The sequence below is a fragment of the Sorex fumeus genome, unplaced genomic scaffold (assembly GCF_029834395.1).
Source record: "Sorex fumeus unplaced genomic scaffold, SorFum_2.1 ptg000126l, whole genome shotgun sequence".
NCBI classification, from domain to species: domain Eukaryota; kingdom Metazoa; phylum Chordata; class Mammalia; order Eulipotyphla; family Soricidae; genus Sorex; species Sorex fumeus.
In genome coordinates this window covers 3,305,206-3,325,504 of record NW_026606183.1, presented here as the reverse complement: position 1 = coordinate 3,325,504, position 20,299 = coordinate 3,305,206, and the positions used below count along the sequence as shown (strand labels likewise).

At 51.7% G+C, this 20,299-nt stretch overlaps 1 protein-coding gene across 6 annotated transcripts in view; it reads right to left on the bottom strand.

Annotated features, from left to right (window-relative positions):
- AUTS2 (activator of transcription and developmental regulator AUTS2) overlaps nucleotides 1–20,299 on the bottom strand; it is a 1,241,040-nt gene that overhangs the window by 71,546 nt on the left and 1,149,195 nt on the right. For all 6 annotated transcript variants that reach the window (XM_056137725.1, XM_056137727.1, XM_056137726.1 and 3 more), the window contains one exon: nucleotides 15,500–15,551. In XM_056137725.1, the coding sequence (XP_055993700.1) occupies nucleotides 15,500–15,551 (52 nt within the window). The remainder of the gene's footprint in view (nucleotides 1–15,499; nucleotides 15,552–20,299) is intronic.

Sequence of the window (20,299 nt, the reverse complement as noted above, 5' to 3'; positions counted from 1 at the left end):
AAACAGGCTTGCTCCTTACTACGAGCACTTAGGTGAGTTAGTAATAAAATGAAATGAAGCTGGCTGTGATTTAAACCAGTGCTTTCTCTTGTGGGGGTGGGGGTTGGGTTCTTGGGCCACACCAAGCTGTGCTTGGGGGAACATCTGGCATGCTGGGGTCAAACCTGGGTCCGCCACATGCAAGGCAAGATTCTTACCCCCTGTACTATCTCTCTGGTCCCTAAACCAGTGTCTGAGCAGAAGCTTCCTGCCAGGCTGCCAGCCAAGTAGAAAAGGTTAAAAGCAAATGCTTTCAAAAACACTTCAGCAGTAAAGAAGAAATGTGAGCTGTCAACCTGTCTCGGCTACCCTTGAAATACCCGTGTGACCAAATCTCAGTAAAAATGAAATCTGGGTAATGGGTATGGACAGACCTCATTCAATTGTGTAGAGCGAATTTCCGACTTTATTTTTTTTAAATGAATCTGTGGTAAAACGGACTACACTTCCGCATGCACACTCCATTTCACATATAAAGACACGTTTTCCTCCATTTCTGCCTTCAGAAACTCAATTGAAAACAGCAACTAACCTGTCAGGCTCTTCCTGGGCACGGCTCCAAGGCCAGCAGGCGACAGCACCAGGCTCCCGGTGAGTACCGTCCCCACCCCAAGCAGCACCCCAGGGAGCAGAGAGCCTGGCAGCAGGAGAGGAGCACCCCACAGGCCTTAGCACCACCCGGGGCCCTCGGCAATCCAGACAACAGAAACAACGAGGTGAGTGACTCCAGGACTACGAGCGCGACGCCCCCTAACTGAGTGTGGATCCCATCAAGGCATCCAGGAGCTGGCGAAGGTGATGCGCAGGGAATTAGGAAATGGGAAGTGAGGGGGAGAGAAATAAAAACCTGCTCAGGAGACTCTCTGATGCCACGGGTGCCTCCTGCCTTTCCCCTCTTCTTTCTCTTCTCTTAAATACAATCTTTTTCTTTTCCTTTCTTAAAAATAAATTATTATTTTTAATTGAGATACAACTGCAAAGCTTTGGCGATCGGGTCTCAGTCACTTATCCCTCCAACATTCCAAACACTCATCCCTCCACCAGTGTAAATTTCCCACCACTAACGCTCCCCGTATTCCTCCTGCCACCCCCCCCCCCCATATAATCTTTTTAAAAGTAAAAAAGGCCCTCCCGTTGATCATCGGTTTGCTCGAGCGGGCCCAGTAACGTCTCCATTGGAGACTTTGTTGTTACTGTGTCGATAATCTTTTTAGGAAATAAAAAAAGAGAGGAAGGAAGGAGGGATGGAAGAAAGGGAGAGAGAAAAAAGGAAGACAGAATGAGAAAGAGAGGAAGGAAGGAAAGAAGGAAGAGAGAGAAAGAGAAAGGAAGAAAAAGAGAGAAAGAAAACAAGAGGAAGGAAGGAAGGAAGGAAGGGAGAGAAAGAAAAAGACAGAAAAAGAAAGAAAGAGAAAAGAGGAAGGAAGGAAGGAAGGAAGGAAGGAAGGAAGGAAGGAAGGAAAGAAGGAAGATAAAATCTAGAAAGCTTTTACACCAAATATCTCAAAATGAATCTGCTCCTGGAATAGCTGTTCTCAGCACTGCCGGGCTGTGAGACTCAAGCTCTTGAGGTGGTCCAAGACCCAGGGCAGGAGCGCATGCAGGGTGGGGCCCCGCCACCTGGGTTATCTCCTGCCCTCCAGATAATCCTGCAGGTGAGACTCGAACCGTTCTTGAAGGACACCTACAAAGGCTGTACTGTTCTGGCAGGTTACTAAAATTTTGGCACCTTCCTAGGGAATTACTTTCTTTTTAATCCCCATTATTATTATTATTATTATTATTATTATTTAATAGCCCTAACACGTGAGAAACCTTCCCATGGAAGAGGAAAGCATTTCCTGAGCCTGCTGTCTACAGTGTTCTCCACCCCTGGATACTGCTGCTCAACCAAGAACTGACCTGGGCCTTGCCTGCTGGAATGTTCCCCGTGACCCCGGGGCCACTGGACTGTGTGTGTACCTGTGTTACTGTAACCCTTCGTACAGAAGACAAGCGTGCATTTGGGACAGACCAGTTGCCAACCAGGAACTCGATAGAACACAGTGTCTTTGAGAAGCTGCTGAACAAGTTGGCTCAGCTGGTTACAGTGTAACAGTGGCACTGATCCCTGGTTCAAAGCCATCTCGCCTTAAGACCAGACGGCTTCACTCCACAGTACAGCCCAGACTTCCTCTATCCCCGTGCGCCTGTTCACAGGGATGGAGGCACGGAGGACCCTGCCAGGGAACACCCTGTGGGCTCAGATTCTAGGTCTCCGGTGCAACACCAGCACATCTCAGCATTCGAGCATGTGCTCGAATGGCAGCCACTGAGACCTCGGCCCCCTCCAGCACGAGACAGATTTCACCCCTCACACACGCACAGCTCTTCCTCAACACGGGGTTAGAGCCATCTAGAAGGCCGGCTCCAAACACATACACCTGAGTTTGGGGTCCTCACAGTGATCTGCACACTGTGCAGGGGGCGCAGCTGCTGGTCTCAGACCATGCTCTAGGAAACTGCCTGTCGACATCAACCCTGCCCTGCTCCTGTCTCCTCAATGCATGCCAACAGCAGGGCCTCATCACCCCAGAACCTACCTGTCTACTGAGCCCCGGGGATGCCCCCGGGGCCATCCATGGTGGTCCCAGGGGAACAGGTTAATGGGTGAGGGCATTGGCACAAGCTGGGGGGCCAACAGGTAGGCCAGGGCAGCACAGGAAGGAATCAAGGCAGGAAGGGGGAGGGGCAAGCAAGAGCATGTCGGGCAGCTGCTGGTCATGGTTCTCAATGCTGACCGCGGCCTGGAGTCGCAGGGACAGACCCAAACCACGGGGCGGCGAGACCCACCTCAGAGGCAATCGCTGGGTGACAGGCCTGGCTGTGGTATGAGAAAGAGGTCAGGGGTGGGCAACTTCAGTCGGAAGAGAAGTGGGGGGAGGGGGCAATGGGGAAGTGGGGAGGGGAGAGGGATAGAGGGAAGAAGGGGAGAGGGAAGGAGTGGGGCAGAGGAATGGGGAGGAGGGGAGAGATGCCGGATAGAGGGGAGAAGGGCAGAGGGAAAGGGAGGGGCAGGGGAGTGGGGGAGGAGGAGAGAGACAGAGAAGGTAGGGGAGAAGCAGGTCTGGCCTCACGTGCAGAGGATTTCCTGAATTCTGTCCCCAGCCCAGTGGGGGCTGCTCCTCCCAGCTGGCTGCCATCTGTCTGTCTGTCTGTCTGTCCGGCTGTCTCTCTGCGCTGGCCTGGCCTGGGCGGGAATGGCAGCTGCTCGTCAGGCTCAGCGTGCGCGGCCTCCTCCGCTGCGGCGGTAACTAGCAGCCATTTCCCAGCTGTCACTCTGGGGTGTCAGCACCAGCCGCAGTTCAAAGGCGCGCTCTGACACGAGCCAGGCAGTGCCTGACTGTCACTGCCGGGGACGCCTCTGCACCCCCCCAACACACATGGCAGAGCACGGCACCCGGGGTTTGTTCCTCCCAATTATTTGTTTGTCGCGCGGAAGCCTGGGGTGTCGAGCAGGTAGCGGAGGTATTTCTGGTCGGCTGCACAGGCAGACACCTAATGAGGCCCTCCGGTGAAGGTCTGTTTTGTCAGTTAGGTGCAGGCATGATGTGCAGACAGCCGGCGCGGCAATTAGGGGATTTGAATAAGATAAGATGCCTGGCAGGTGCTGAGCAGGCTCCGAAGTCGCCCTAACTTTCAGAGCCAGGAAACCCTCCGAGTAGGCAGTTTTCAAGTTTGCATGGCGGGCAGCAGCCAGGCAACCGGCCCCGGCGGGGCCTGGAGCTCTCTCTGAGCCTCAGAAGGCAACGCTGAGGGCTGGGGAGACCCTGCCCATACAGGGTGCCGGGCTGCTAGGGCAAGGAGCCACCTACCACAGAAAGTACAGGAGATGCCAGCCTTGACCTTTGAGCCACTGCTTATCTGGTTTCATTTTTTTTAATGTTTTTCTTTTTGATTTTTGGTTTATGGGCCACACCTGGAGATGCTCAGGGGCTACTCCGGGCTCTGCATCTAGGAATTCCTCCTGGTGGTGCTCAGGGGACCACTCTCACTCACTCTCTCTCTCTCTCTCGCCCCCAGGCTGCCTCTTAGCAGTTTCTCTTTCCCAGGGGAAGAGGAATCAAAGACCTGATAATCTGGAAAAAAGTCCTTGGTGCAGTCAATGGGACCCTACAGCCAACTGTAAGAGCAAACCCACAGAATTTTGTCTTTGACCAATTCTACACTCCACCACAGCACACAGTGGCCATGGTCTGCCTTAGCACCTGGGATCCTGTCCCCGGACATTCAGTGTCTCCTTGCAGTGTGCTTCCTTCTCCCATGACCCATCTCAGCAAGTGGGAAAAGACAGTCCCAACAAACTGAATTCTCTTCAACAACACATGAGAGACTTGAGAACAACGCACTGAACCCAGTTCCTTCTTAACTTCATTCAGAGTATGACTCTCTTCTACCTTTGGGGGAATGCTGTCTTGATTCTCTTTGCCCTTACTCTAGAGCAGATTTTTTTCTGCAACAGACACAAAGAGGCGGAGAATAAAGCTAAAAATCCAGCAAATAGCAAACCTGGTACTGAGAGAATGACGTCAGAATTACCCTCACCTTCTAGCAAGAAATAAGCAAGAAGCACACTGCTTCAGTCACGAAGACCTATGTGACCTTTCCAAGAAGAGTTCCGGTGAGTTGTTTGGCATAGGAAAGTGTTTTGACAACGATGGACAGTGACAGAGTGATGTCCCCTGATGATCTTGAATGGCTCATCCAGGCCTCATATCAAGTCACTTCGGTAAAATTAATCTCCCCACCCCTGGGTGCTCTAAGGCCAGCCTTTCTCTTAGCTCCCTCTTCTCACCAACAGCCATCCCTGTGAAGGAAATGATAAGCTATTCCACTGAAGAAGTCAAGGGAAAGTGCAAAGGAACCCAACACCCTGGATTCAGTGGGGCTTTGGGAATCTCTCCTGGCAGATGCCACACCTCTCAAAGCCCTTCTAGACAGCCCAGCAGTTAGTCTGATTTTGAAACTTAAAGCCAAAGAGCTAACGTTCAAGTTGTTACTGACTCTAGGGTCTTTCCTACCAAACAGGGGTGGACAGGTCTCCTGCAAGCTGGATTCCTCCTGTCAAGCACAGGACTGACCAGGGCACTGGCTCCAAGCATCAATCTTCAAACCAAGAGTCTCCGATCTCACTCTCCACTCTCAGGAAAACCCGTGCCCACGGCACAGTTTCTAGGCCCTGAAAGAACCTAGAATCCTCCAGAGCAAACTGTGGTCAATGGGACCTGGGAGTCCACATGACTCTCTCACATGACCAGCAAAGACACCAAGTCTGTTGCCATCCACTCAGGGGACCAGGTCAGACCTAGCCCGGATCTTTGCGTGTGCACCCCCCCCCCCCCCACCTCCAATCTGGAAAATGGTCACAAGATCTGAGTAAGGAGGAGCAGGGCGGGGGGTGGGGCAGGCGTAGCCTCCGGTGGCATGACAGGGCCCCCAAGCAAGCTCGGAGCTGCTTCAAGCACCCAGCTGGAAGTAAAGACCCAGTACTATGGAGTCTGGCACAAAAATGACTGAGAAATGAAAATCCGAAGTGAGGAGACCGGAAGAGGCCCCAGCGCTGAGCCGGGCAGCACAGGACTTGACACTGTGTCCCCAAACCTCGGCCAAAGCTGAAGCAGCTCACTGAATGCAAACATTGGTGTGGAGAACAGGGTGGCTCAAGAGACTGTTGTCCCTGGATGGAGACCAGAAGCTTGTGGACAGCCCTCCTCCCGCAGGGGGCCGCCAGCCACTGCTCTGTTTGTCTGGACTCTACTGACCTCCCAGGTCTCAGAGAAGCTCTTCCTCCAGAGTCAGGTCATTCGAATCAGCAAGGGGCTTCTTACTCATGATCCCTTTCATGAACTTAAAACTCTCTTTCAGGGGGCTGGCGCAATTGCACGCGGCCAACCTGGGTTCAATTCCCAGCATCCCATATGGTCCCCTGAATACTGCCAGGAGTAATTCCTGAGTGCAGAGCCAGGAGAAACCCCTGCGTATCATCAGGTATGACCCAAAAAAGCAAAAAAAAAAAACAAAAAAAAAACAAAAAAACAAAAAAGAAACAAACAAATGAACAAAACATTCTTTTAGCCTGGGGAGGAACATGGTTTGGGCAGTGACGTGGGCCTGCCTTGCAAGGTTTGATCCCTGGCACCTCAAACAAAACAAAACAACTCTTATTCTCCGGGGGCTATGTCCCAGGCTGGCCTTGTTCCTCACTCTGTCTCTGCTGCTGAATGAAAGTGCAGCAGTGTGGTACCCACCACTGGCCGCTGGCCAGGAAGGAGCAGTCGCAGGGGGCAGCCTGCTTCAGAGTGGACAGATCTGACCACAGAGGGCTCCTTGGCAAAGCATTTTTTTTTTAATGGATCGAAGTGCCCCAGCAGGTGAGCCCCAGACATGAGCAGAGCAGAGCAGAGGACAGTGAATGGAGACACGAGGAGCTGCCAGGCTGCGGCGAAGGGAGTTTTACTACTTCTCCGTAGAGAAGCCTTCCCGGCTACAGACGGAGAATGAGAAAATGATGTCATCTTGGCTAAAATTAGGTTTTAGTGTTACTCTGCTGAGAGATGTGAAAGGTGATAGATAAGAGGGGAAAATGTTTTCCAAGTGGCTTTTAGAGGCATCCAAATATAACCGCCTCCCACATCAGTCTATTAACAGGCACACTTGAGACATCTCCCTCTTCAAAAGGACTCTCAGAGAAAGCAATGATGTGCTCTCAGCCACCTCCTCTAGAAGACAAGGTTTCTGAGGGTCAGAGAGTTCTGATCGCCTACGCAACCTCCCACCGAGAAGCCGATGGAGGCCGAGGCGGACATCAGCCCTCCACAGCGGAAGGCATGGCTGGAAAACCCGAACTTACTTCTAAAGAAATCTCACGGACTCAAGTAAAGAAAAGCACAGGACAGGGACAAACATGGCCCAGAGTGCAGAGACGAAGGGAAGTGTGGCCACAAGGAGAGGGGTCAGGAGACTGTGGGTGGGCCGTCTTTGAGGCAGGGACCTTAGGAACTGGGGCTGTCCCCACTCAGAGAGGGCAACTGCCCTGGGGTGCTGGCAAGTCCTGGATGAGACCCTCCAGCACCTAAGGGAAAGCCCCCATCAGCCTCTGGGGACCACAGAGAGCCTGGGAAAGGTGTGGACCCCTGGTCTGAAGGTTGAAAATACCCATATCCCACAGAAGCGGAAGCCTGCAGTGGCCGTCTATGGTTCTGTCTCTGATTTTAATTCCCAAGAAGGAAAGAGCTTCGCCTGGGTCCCACAGCAAGGACAAGAAATGTGACTGACCCCTCCCTGCCTTCCGCAGCTTCAGCAGCATGCAGACTCTAATATTTGATGAGACAGGTGGAGACATCTCTGAAGAGCCAGCCACTATTTGCAGAGCTGCTGGACCCTTGGAAAAAGTTTGCAATCACAAAGCCCCGGAGACACGGAACAGGCTCGCACCCCCCAAGCAGTCACGGCCCACAGGCCTCTCCGCTCCCAGGCTGAGCAGACAAGGAGAGGCCTGCTGAGGAGGAAGTTCTCCATGATCCAGCCACGGTGACCTGCCAGTGTCAGGAGCTGGTGAGAGACCACTCTAAGAAGGGACCCAGAGGAACAGCCAATTTACAACCAGGGGCTGGAGCAATAGCACAGCAGGTACGGCGTTTGCCTTGCACACGGTCAACCCAGGTTCGAGTCCCAGCATCCCACATGGTCCCCCCAGCACTGCCAGGAGTAATTCCTGAGTGCAAAACCAGGAGTTTCACACCCTGAGGATCGCCGGGTGTGACCCAAAAGCAAAAAAAAAAAAAAAAAAAAAAAAAAAATTTATGACCAGCTTTCCACTTGGAGGGAAAATGGGCCTCCAAATACCAGTTTGTGTGGGTCACCCACCTAATCAGGCTTCGGACTGCAAGCGCCAGTCAGTTCAGGCAAGCTCAGATAGCGAAGGGATGTCTGGGGGAGGGGCGGAGTCTGAGTCTGAATTCAGGCCCAGAGCATCTGGTGGATTCACCATGTGAACCTTCAGTGGAGAGAAGTTTCCACGTTTACAAGCAGAGGCTTGGCCAAGAGATAAAACACTCTGGTGGCTGTCCCAGGCTGTGTTAGAGACAGCTGGACAAAGTTCAGGCACTGCGGAATTAATGAAATTGTGACTACACTGGCTCCACCATAGATTCTGGAATAAATATGCAAAAAAAAAAAAAAAGAGTGAAATGCATGGCGATTACTGGAGTGTCCATCAATCATTTCTCCACTGACATTCTCTGACATCTCCTCACAGGGCAAGTCCCCTGGCTTCAGATTTCACCAAGTCTTCCTCAGACTGAGCACTACTGGGCTCTCAGAATAATTGAGGCAAATTCTGTTAAATAAATTCCAGGCATGAGTGTATTTGACTTAGGCACCAGAAAGGAAACAATTCTTATGTAAGCTGCAAAACAATAGCATTTTATCTTATCTGAGAAACTTATTGCTGCTTGCCTGTGTGTGTTTTACTGCCAAAATAAAATAAATTGAATCAGCTCACACATGATAACATGCTCTTTCCTAACTCATACTAATTGCTTGGCTAATTGATGTTTGTTGAACTTTCTCCATTTCATTGAGTGATTAGGTACAAAGCTAACAGTTGACATCTGTAGGCGCTTAACTGGCGTCTGTAATTACTGTTAATGTTAAATAATTGTTAGTTAATTGGAGTGGTAACTGACTGAATGGAATCCAGATTGCGAAGCAAAAAGAAACCTAGTTAAATAAACATACATTTTCAGAGAAAACAACATTTTTCTGCCGGTGTCAGAAACTAGAAATAATCCAGAGGCCACAGGCCAGCCCCAGGCGTCCTCTGGGCAGGGAAGTCCCCGCCTGAGGCTGGCCCCGCCGAGAGAGAAAGTGTTAGCACCGAGGAGGCCCTGGGTCATTTAACTGCGCATTAAAGACTCTCTAGAACAGATGAGATGTTTTTATTCTGGCTTTCTAATATGGGCATGAGCTGCTTTCTGAGACAACCAAACCCAGCCCTGCTGGCAAACAAAACCCGACGTCTGGGCTGTGGGAGACGCTTCCGCTTTCCTGCAAAGGTTGCCAGGATGGAGAAACCACCTTCCAAGTACAGGAGTGGTTCAATCAGGTAAGCAAAGTGCTTTTGGGTGGGTTTGCTGGTCAACAGGTGGGTTTTTTTTTTTTTTGGTCACATTAAAAAAAAAAACAGGGGGAATCTGGGGGCTGGAGTTACAGTATAGTGGGAAGAAGTTTGCCTGGCACGCAGTCGACCTGGGTTCAATCCCTGGCATCCCATAGGGTGCCCCAAGCACCACCAGGAGAGATTCCTGAGTGCAGAGCCAGGAATAACCCCTGAGCATCACCGAGTGTGACCCAAGAAAAAAAAAAGAAAAGAAAAGGGATCTGTTGCTCGAACCTACTCCAGCCCACAGGATGCTCAGAACCCCAGCGTCGAGGGTTCTGGTACCACTGTTGGAGCTGGACCTCCCCAAGACATCCTCAGGATCAACTGAACTGCTCAGGGCATCTTCCAGCCCCTTCCCAAGACTGTAGGTAACCCAGAATTCACCGCCCCCCCCCCCCGACACCAGGTCAGACCCTGACCATGGAGAGGGAGGCATGAAAATACTGCCCAGTGGGGAATAGTTTTAGACCGTCCCATATGATTCCACGCCTACAGCATCTGTTTCCAAGAATTCTCAGGCAGTAATTCCTTAGGAGCAAGTCTGTAAGGCAAAGCCTGGGATTCCAAAGGAAGGTCTCTTTCCACACAAAAGGTGCTGATTGCTGCTGTGCAGAGACCCAGGAGAAGGAACTCCAAGCGCCAATTACCCACAGCACACACCAGCCGCCCACACAGTTCTATCCTGGACATCTCAACAACTCCCAAAGCCAGGTCAAACAGGTCCAGAGAGGGGCAGCTGAGCCAAACATCTAACTTTCCCTTATCTAGAACTTAAGACATTTCAAAGATGCAGCCAATTTACAGGGGTTAAAGTTGGCTTCTTGACTCTTCCTGTACCTGGGGAACAGACTTTATGTCATGTTTTTCTTACAAACCCAAGGACTTGTAAAAGGGTCTCCACATGTTGATCATAAAGGAATTTCAACTCTGTTTAAGGAGAGAGAGAGAGAGAGAGAGAGAAAGAGAGAGAGAGAGAACAATTCCACAATTGTATTCTTTTCATTTACATTAAAAAAAAAATCCCAGTACAGGGCCCAGAGCCATAGTACAATGAGTAGGACACTTGCCTTGCATGTGGCCCACCTGGGTTCAATCCTCCCTGTATCCCAAGGCCCTCCGGAATGAACCGTGAGTGTAGAGTCAGGAGTAAAACCTGAGGGGTGGAAGTGACAGTACAGCAAGTAGGGGCATTTGCTTTACACAGGCCAACCTAGTTAGATCCAGGAATCCCAGGTGGTCCCCCGAGCAGAGTAAGGGCCAGAGAGACACTATGGCACCTAGATCCTGGATCTGGAGGACCCTGAGCACAGGCAGGAGAGATCCCTCAAAAGAACAAGGCGTAAACCCGAGCACAGCCAGGGGGCGCCACCCCTACCCCCTCGGCATGGACCCAACCCAGGTTCAATCCCGAGTGCCACATGGTCTCGGAAACATCATGGGGGGGGGGGGTGTCCTGGAGGCCCCTAAACATTGCCAGGGGGAGCCCCAGTACCACAGGGCCTGAGTGGCATCACATCTCAGGTCCCACACTGACCCAGCATATCCGGAAGTAGCTTGAGTCCCCTGGAACTGCCAAGGAGACCAGGAACAAACACACACTTAGTTTTCTTCTCTAGAAAGGGCTTTTCTCTTTCTTCTTTTGATTTGTTTTTTAGAGACCACCGGCTGTGCATAGGTTTACTCTTGGTGGGGCTCGGGGCCATAGAGGTGCCGGGGATCAAGCCTAGGTTGGCTGCAGGCCAGGCAAGCACCCTACCTGCTTCAAAAAAGAAGGACATTTCTTTCTTTTTCTTTTTTTGGCTTTTTGGGTCACACCCAGCAATGCTCAGAGGTTACTCCTGGCTCTACACTCAGGAATTACTTCTGGTGGTGCGCGGGGAATCATATAGGATGCTGGGAATCGAACACGGGTTGGCTGTGTGCAAGGTAAACACCCTCCCCGCTGTACTATCACTCCAGCCCCAAGGCATTTCTTCTTAAAAGTCAATGGTGTCCTTGGCTATTACAGTTCTTACCTAGACTCTCACCATGGAATTCCCCCTTTATCTCTAGACTTAAAAGTCCAGGGTATGTGGGTGCCTAACCCTCACCCTGACCCCCAGCATCACCTCCTACTGACTTGTTTCCCACCTCAGACCTCAATGGTTTTTGGACTATTGTCAAAAAGATGCCCAAAGGCCCCTGGGACCAAAGGCTCCAAACTCAGTGTTACACAGAAGTGCATAGTAAGTAACAAGGTCCTCAAGGGGAGGTGGGGTGCACCCCCCCCCCCCCGGAAACAGGAGGCCCGGACAGAGGCTGCACCTGGCGCCCTCAGGGTCAGCGAGCACCCCTGGTGTTCCTCAAGGGCTGATCTGGGGAGACCCTGGAGGGTCCAAGAGGGGCCCAGCAACAGAGTGTGAGATGAAGGGGAAGGCAAGAGTGAACACATCCTCTCTCTCAACCACAACTTGGCCTTGGCTGCAGCAAAGATTCTAAATGGGGTCAGAGGGAAGGAGGGCACGTGGGTCAGAGGAAGGAGGCAAGAAGGTCAGAGGGAAGCAGAGCGTCTGCCCCAGGCTGTTCCTACTTCCAGGCCCAGACCTCAGGTTCTGCAGCAGCTGGCCCCAGGGCCTTTTCTTCTTCCTCTCCCACCCCCCTCCCCCTGCAAATTTTGAAGGAAAGGAGATCCTCAGGTGTGACAGGCCTCACTTTTGGTGTGTCTTCCTACAGGCTAGAAGAAGGAAAGGAACTAAATCCTGCTCACCAGATGGCACTGACCCAAGAGTCCTTGTAAGAAGAACTACTCCCGGGTCCCAAGAGAGAGTACCACAGGGAGGACGCTCAACTGGATGCGATCCCGGCCACTCCCCATATTTCCCCAAGTCTCACCAGGAGTGCTACCTGCGCACCAGGAGTGATCCCTGGGAACCAGGAGTGGTCCCTGAGCACAGAATCCTGAAGTAAGCCCTAAGCACTGCCAGGTGTGGCAGCAAAACCCAAACGCAAAAACAAAAACACCAAAAAATAACTCCTCCAGAGGTAAGGGAACAAATCATGTTATTCCCACGGCAGCTCCACCAACCAAACAGGGACAAGAAGACAGTCTCTGAGTGTGTGTCTCACTGGGAAAATTAATTTTTTCCTTTGGCAGATGGCTGAGTCACAAAGACAGAAGGATTCATAAAATTCACATGACTCTCCTGTAAACATTTAAACACATAAAGATTAAGGAAGGCAACCGTGACCTTGATTAAAGTTAGCTGTTTTTTTTGTTTTTGTTTTGTTTTGTATTTTAAGTTCTACAACCCAAGCCTCATGATTGGCAGGCTCATCTGCCCAGCTTTTCCGACAAGCTCTGAGCTCAGCAACACACATGTCCCGTATGCAAGCAAGCAAAAGTGGGGCTTGGTGTGTTGTTTTCAACACAAGCATCAAAAGGAGACAACCATTTGTAATACCTAACCATGAAAGTATCAGGAGTTCCTGATTAAACTGGAGGAACCGTCCTTCCTGGTGAAATAAAAGATGAAGAAGAAGAAGAAGAAGCGAAAAACCAGAGATGATAAGACAGCATGCTTCACCCCACGGAGAAACCCAAGGCCACCACTCCCGCTGATTGAAATCCCTGACCTCAAGCAGTTGAGGACAGATTCTGGCTCAGAGACAGGCTGCCTGCGCCTGCAGCTTCATCCCCAGACGCACAACCCGACATCAAAGCTGCCCCCCACCACAATCAACTGGTGAGATTAGCACTGCCCTCCCACGGTGAAATTTTATGGGCCAAATCTGCCCACCACCGGGCTCTGCTGCATAATCTCACCAGCAGCTTAAAAGCTGTACCTCACACCGTGGGATTCCTGCGAGGGAGAGGTGACAGGCAGCCTTCGGCAGCTGGAGGGGAGGAATCCCCGTGTGGAGTTGGCTGCTCAGGAAGCCAGGCTCGAAGCTTCTCCCGGTGGCGTTTGCTACCTGGTGTAAATCTGCCCATTCTCACAATGCTTTTTATGGCTTTTGGCTAGGAATGAGGAACAGAGGGACGGGAGAGCCAGCTTGCAGGCAGGCGGGCCGCTTTGCAGGAGCACTTGAACTTGATGTGCCTGAAGCTGACAGTTCCTTGAAGGCCTTGTCAACTATCTATCCGGTAAATGAGGAAAAACACCCCCCAAACCACATAGAGAGTCTCGCTCTTGCTCCTGAAGCCGTTATTGACATGATCGCTACACAAGCCCTTTTTGAAGTTGTTTCCCTGATATTTAGCAGTTTGAATACTAATCCCCTTAACAAAACTGTGCCCGTGTGTCCACCCTCGGCCCCAATCCCTTTCTCTAGGGGGAGGAGGCCAAGCACTGGATACCAGGCCGGCCACTCGGAAGCACCTGGATTTGCATAGATTCCGACTCTTGTCATTCATGTTACCAACAGGAATTAGCATAAGGCATTAAGGGGGAACTCAGCGGAGAAAAGAAAGGCCATTTTGATGGAAATAAGGGGCAAAGGAATAATCTGCCATCAACTAAAATGCTTATTTGTGTATGGTTTCCCTAGCAAAGCTTCGAAAAGCCTATGTTGATTTTCTGTATACACAAAGAAACCTTAATCCTTTCAAGGCAACTAAATCACCCCAGAAAAGCAGCTCAGAAGAAAGGTACCCGGTCAGAGGGAGGGCTATTCACAAGCCAAGAGATGCCACAAATCACACCCGAGGAGTAAACAAAAACAAGCATGTGGGAAACATCTGACTGGGAAAGGGAAGATGTGGCAGAAACAGGGGGGAAGCGGGCAGAGGCTCACTCCAGGCCTGGACCCAGGGCCCCACTGCAACAGGGCTGGATGTGTGAGGGCATATTCCCAAAAGGAAAAGTCACTCCGAAGCTTCTCACAGCAAATCAAAGACTGTCACGTCACACGGGGTTGCAGGAAGGGCTGTCACAGAAAATCTCCCTACGGGCCTGTTCCGACCCCTGCTCTCACCCAAACATACCCCTCTCCACCCAGTCTCTTGTCTCACTCAAAACAGGCAGTGAGTAAGCAGGTGCCTCATCTGTGTATGAGTGCCATACACGATGAACTGCTCAGAGCTCTTGTATTGGGCTTTTAGCATGATGGAGAGCAAATTTATAGGAACTTTCGGTCCATCAAAAAAATATGATGAAATATAAAACTAAAAATTCTCCATTATTCAATTAAAAAAAAGATGAAATTCAATATGACAACAACTCTGGAGTACCAGCAATCACATAAGCACCCACACCTCAAGGGAAAGCTAAACACAACAGTATAATTTAAAACTGTGATGGGATCATATTCCCAAATAATCTGGGAGCTCAAAATAACTACACTTGGAAGTGTTTCTTACTCAACCAGCTATCAAATATGCTAGTCCAGGCAAAGAACAGAATCTGGTGTGGTTTTGAATTTCACTGTGAGAAGGCCCTGCTCTATTCAAGTATCTCCCAAGTTAGAAGGAGATTAGCCGGCTTCTTTATTTAGTAATTATCATGCAAGCACCCATGTTGGTGCTATAGGGCAGAGGAAGTGATCAAAGAGTTTGTGCAATATACACTTTTAAAATTATACACCTTGGCAGAGTCACTGATTAGAGACTTCCACCAATTTCCCTATTTCCACCTAAACTGCTACAAATGAAACACTGTCCAGAAACCAATTGGCAATGATTTAAGAGAAGTTTTCCCTTAATGCACTATTCCATCACTAGCCTCTCTTAATCTGCATTGCACTTTGGAAGAAATTAATGGAGAACACGTATTTAAATTCTGCCCTCCAGTTCATTTATTAACTTTACAGAAAGCCCACAGCAGAAGAAGGCTTGGTTTATGATCATAATACCATGAATACTAAACACTGACGGGTTATTCAAGTCTTTGGGACAAATCCACTATTTACTGTTCTTGAACTGCTGGTACTTGATTACTAACAATAAAGTTACCACATTTGAGAACCAGATTTCCCCACGTTCAGTGAAAGCTTCTGACATTAAAAGCAAAGCCACACAGATAAGCACTGATTAGCTGACCAATTCCATTTCATAAAATTCAATGCCATCTTTTAAAATAATTGGTTTACATGCAGAACAGATTCTCAAGCAAAAGCACGAACAAACAAAAAAACAAAAAAAGAAAAAAAGCCAACAGAATCTGAATGGAAGCTCTAGAACAAGAAGAGAAAGGCCAGGGATTACAGTTTTTCTTCCAGCGGCAAAAAACAGTGACAAGGAATATAACAACAAGCTCTTTGCTCAGAACTAAGGAATCTTACCTTTGTTTACAATAACAGTATTGAAGAGTTTTTCAGAGCTGGCATCTGAGGCCTAAAAAACAAAAAAAGGGGAAAGGGTGTTACTGTCATTCATGCTGGTGGTCACCATGGTCATTACTATTATCTGAAATCAATATACTCTTATTTCAGAGAAGCTGGCCGAAAAATAACACTTCCGCCATCCGCCAGAAGGTGGTGCTAGTTGACTACAGGCCGGAGACCTGCAGTGCAGCTATCTGCTAGGAGAAAAACCGGATTTTTAAAACCTGTCCTTATTAGACATATTATCTTTGAAAAACATATTTCTCCAAACTGGTATACAAAGCAGTTCAGCTCATCCACATAATGATTTTGCAATTTCCCTGGCAGAAATTGCTTTTGGAAATGGTACCCCTTTTTCCTGTTATTTGCAAGCATACCAATTTTTCTATTTCCTTAATGAAGCCAGAAATGGCTATTACTTAACACTAGGCTTTTCCTCACGAAAAAAAAAAATTCATTAGCACTCCTAGAAATTAATTTTTCAAGACTCCTCTGATGCCCCTAAGATCTGTCTGAGATGACCAGTGAGGCTGCTGCTGGACTAGGGACAGGGACAGTCCGTCCCTGCATGAACGTGATTTCCTCTCCATTTTCCGCTGTTCGTGTCTGTTCATTATTACACTGGCTTGAAAGAATTGAAATAAGCCTGTTTAAACAGTAGGAGGAAAAGAGATTTAAAAATGATACACTCATTTTCTGGAAAATAAACCTGAAATCACATTGAGGGAAAATGCTGCAAAATTGTAGCAGTCATAAGATTTCTTGAACTTAAAAAAAAAATCAAATTAAAATTTAAGCAAAGGCCCCTCGACATGATTTGAAGATGCAGCCGCAGCAAAAGTTATCATGGCTGTATGTAAACTGTTTTTGCTACATAAACCCCTTCTTGAAGGAAATTGCTTATCTTTCGTTAGACAGAGGTGCCATGTCTTGGCAATGCAAAGCATATAATGTTGGATGAATTCAGAAGAAATGTAAGAGAGTGGGGACTCTGAAATATAGCAAATTCTGACTCTGGGTCAGGTTTTTGGGGACAAAGAAGATAGTCAACTTAGTCTGATGCATTATGTTGGAAAAAAATGAAATAATCATGTATCTATCTGGGGACATGTTCTAGTTATTAAGAAAAGTAGCATACAGAAAGACAACAAATTTTCATAATGACTCTTCTGCCTTTATTTCAGTTTCACTCTTCCTACTGAATGGGGCTGTTTGGATGATTAACAAATTGGCAACAAAAAAATGTACATAAATGCCATACAAGTGTCAAGCTGTATATACATTTATAAAGAGCTGAAAATAAATCAGATTTTTTTTGCCCTCTTATGCTGTCTAGCAGATTAAATGCAATTAGTTTTTTTTAAATTTAATAGTACCTTCTCATAAAAACTGACCCCAAAAATGTGGTATGGAGGGAAGTTACGCTGTGACGAACATGGAACTCTTAAACCAGACCTTCCAGGACAGTGTAAAATCCTGACAGCGTGACAAGTGAGGTTTCGAGGAATCAGCTTCCTAACTAGAATCTCAGAGGCAAGAGTGTCTCACTCTTCTGCAAGAGTGAAATAGTGGCCTCCTCATTCAAATTGCAATGGTCGAATTAAAAATACAGGGTCAAAAATATAAACTCTAGTAGATAAATTTTTAAAGGAAAAAAAAACTCTTAGTTAAGTCACTTTACCAAACTAAAAGAACCCTCATAAATTTGGAGATTATCTATTGTCATCAATCTAATTGGCCCAATGAAACAGAAAAAAAAAGGCAACACATAAATGACTGCAACCCAAACACAAAAGACATGAGAAAGGAAAAGAAATGGTTCTGATTGTTTTTCTTAGGGCTTTCCTCTGCTGCTGCAGAGTGAGTCTGCAGGTGCCCAGGCCCTAGTTTCTCCCGGCCTCCCGGGTTGCCACCTCCCTGGGTGCACCAGAGACAGCAGGGTACCGGAGCCTTCCTCCCATCCTAAGCAAACTTAGAGAATGTGTTTGAGGATGCCAGTCAGAAAGTTAATGGAGAACTAAGTCCGACGGGATTCAAAGGGGCTTAGGAGCATGCCTTCGAATAAAAGCTTTGTGAGACCCCCAGCCTTCTGCTCCATGTCACAAAGCCTGAAATAAACGATGCCTTCCTTCTGCCACTGGGAAGGGGTGTCTTCAAAAAAAGACCTCCATAGGGGGGGAAAAACGCCCCAATGAAAAAGAATGCACAGAGGTCTTAATGATTCCAGATCCTTTTTTCTTCCCCCGACCAGCGCTTAAAAGTCCGAGAAGAGCTTCTTATCCAGTCTTCAGCGGAGAACTACATGAAAACGCTTGTCCTTCACGAACTTTCCAGATTCGACTTTTGCTTTGAAAGCATTTGTACAAAATATTTGGCGCCTTGGGTCTTAAATGTCGGGATGTTTTCTTTTTTCAATGCCTTTAGGAAAGTCTGCAATTCTCCTGGCTGATTTTTTTTTTTTCTAAACCAGCAACGCCTAATGGAAACCTGGTGAGCTGGAGAGTGTGCAGGGGACCGCGGCGCCCGCTTCTCTGCGCGCACACAGCGGCACACCACACGAAAACCGAACGGGAAACCTGGCGAGTTGGGCTCGCCATTTCGGTCCACCCCACCTCGATCGATGTTGCAGCGTGAAAGCAAGAGGCTGAAATAACACTGACCCACCCTCCCCAAAGGCCCTCTCATGCCTGAGTCTTTTGAAGGGGGGAAGGGGGTGCAAATTTTTAATTCCTTTTTTTTTCCCCCCAAATTACTGGTCGCCGTAGTTGATGCTTAAAGAAAAAAGTTCGAGAAGTCGGGCCGATCGCAGGAGGGAAGACGAAGAGGGCCCGAACACAGCGACCCAGCCTTGCGTGCAGAGTAGGGCGCGCGCGGCGGCGGTCACTCGGGTCCGAGCTCCGCCCGTTAATTCCCTTCGGCTTGCAGACCCGGGCGACGGCCCCCCGCACCCGCACCCCGCAGAAAGGGACTTTCCGACGAGAAAGGAAACCCCCCTGGAAACTTAAGCGCGAGTTCTTTTTCGCCAACTGCCGCCCAGAGCCTCCTTTCGCTTCCTTGGCACCGCGTGCCGGCCCGGATGCCCACCTCGGCGCGGCCGGCCACTTTCCCGGGGAGCCCGCGCGGCGCAGCACCCCGACTTCGGCCCGCGTCGGGAGGGGACCCCTCGGGGCGGGGAGAGCGCCGGGGGTCGCCCCCTGGCAGCACCAACCGCGCAGCTTGGGCCGCCCGCGCCGCGGCTCCCGCCCGGCCCAGCGCGCCGCCGGCCGCGGGGAGAAAAGTACAAAGGCGGGCGCGCCGGGCGCGGAGAGGGGGAGCGAGGCGGGCAGCAGGCGGAGGGGTGACCGAGGGGGGCTCGGGCGCGCCGGACGCCAGCAGCCCACCCCCGCCACCTCGCCAGCCCGCGGGCCCGGCCGCCGTTAACAAAAGACCCCCCCCCCCACCCGGCCGCCTTCCCGAATCCCGAACGCGGGCGGCCGCGCCCCCGGGGCTGCATTACCTGGTCGCCGAGGGGTACGCGGTGCTGTCAGCCCCAAGTTCATGGTTTGGCTCCCGAGCGGGGCGGGCGCGGACGGCTCGTCGGCAAGCGGGGGGCAATCGCCCGACGCGGAGAGAAAACGCCCAAGTCCGATCGGGCACGGTGCGCCCGCCCGCGTCCCGGGGCTGGCCCGGCGCGGGTCCGGAGCGGCGAGCGGGTCTTGGGGCGCCCGGCGTAGCCCGCAGCGCTCAAGGCTAGCGCGGCCAAGGCCGGCGGGCGGCGGCGGCGGCGGCGGCGGCCCCGGGGAGCGCGCGCCCGCCCGCCCGCCAGCCGACGGCCCCCCGACCCGCGCTCGCCCGCGGGGGTCCCGGCCGCTCCTGCGGCGCGCGGGGCCGGCGGGCACGGCGGGGACTCGCGCGAGCGTCCCGGGCGGTCGAGGCGGAGACGAGCGGCCGAGCTGCGGCCGCGGAGCGCGGAGCTAAGAGCGAGGCGGCGGCGGCGGCGACAGGACAAAGGAGACCATGTGCGGAGGGAGGGAGGAGGGAGAGGGAGGAGGAGAGGAGGAGGAGGAGGAGGAGGAGGAGGTGGAGGAGGAGGAGGAGGAGGAGGTGGAGGAGGAGGAGGAGGAGGAGGAGGAGGAGGAGGAGGAGGAAGAGGAGGAGGGCGCGCGGCGGCGGCGGCGGCAGCTTCTCCCCGGCGGCTGCCCGGGGCTCCCCGACTGCGGGGCCCGCCTTTCGGGCAGCAGCGCGGCGGGCCGGCCGGTCCCGGGCCCGCCCCGCCGCCGGGCGCTGGAGGGAGTTGCCGCTCCGGGAATCGTGCTCCGCGCCGGGCCTCCCGGGCGCGCGGCGAGGAAGCGCGGCCGGGGCCGGGGCGCCGGGCGGGCTGCGGGGGGCGCCGGCGCCTGCTGGCCGGGCAGTGCCCGGGGCTGGCTGGGCTCCGGCCCGCGCTGCCTCTCCCGCCGGCGCGCCGCTCAAGTGAACTCCATGGGCGGCCGCAGCCGGGCCGGCTGGCAGCAGGGGGTGGGCGGCGGCGGCACGGGGGGCCCCTGGCTCCGGACTGGGCGCCCCGAAGGCGGGGAGCGAGCCTCCTGCACACGCTCGCAGCTCTCGGAGCGGGACTTGCGCGCCGAGCCCGAGCCCGAGCCCGAGCCGCCCCTCCCCCGGCCCGCCCCGCGCGCCCCGCCCCGCGCGCCCCGCCTCTCGCCCCGCCGCCCGCCGGCCCCGCCGGGGCGCAGTCCCCGGGCGCGACGGCCACAGCTGTCGCTCACCCCCCGCGGCGCGGGC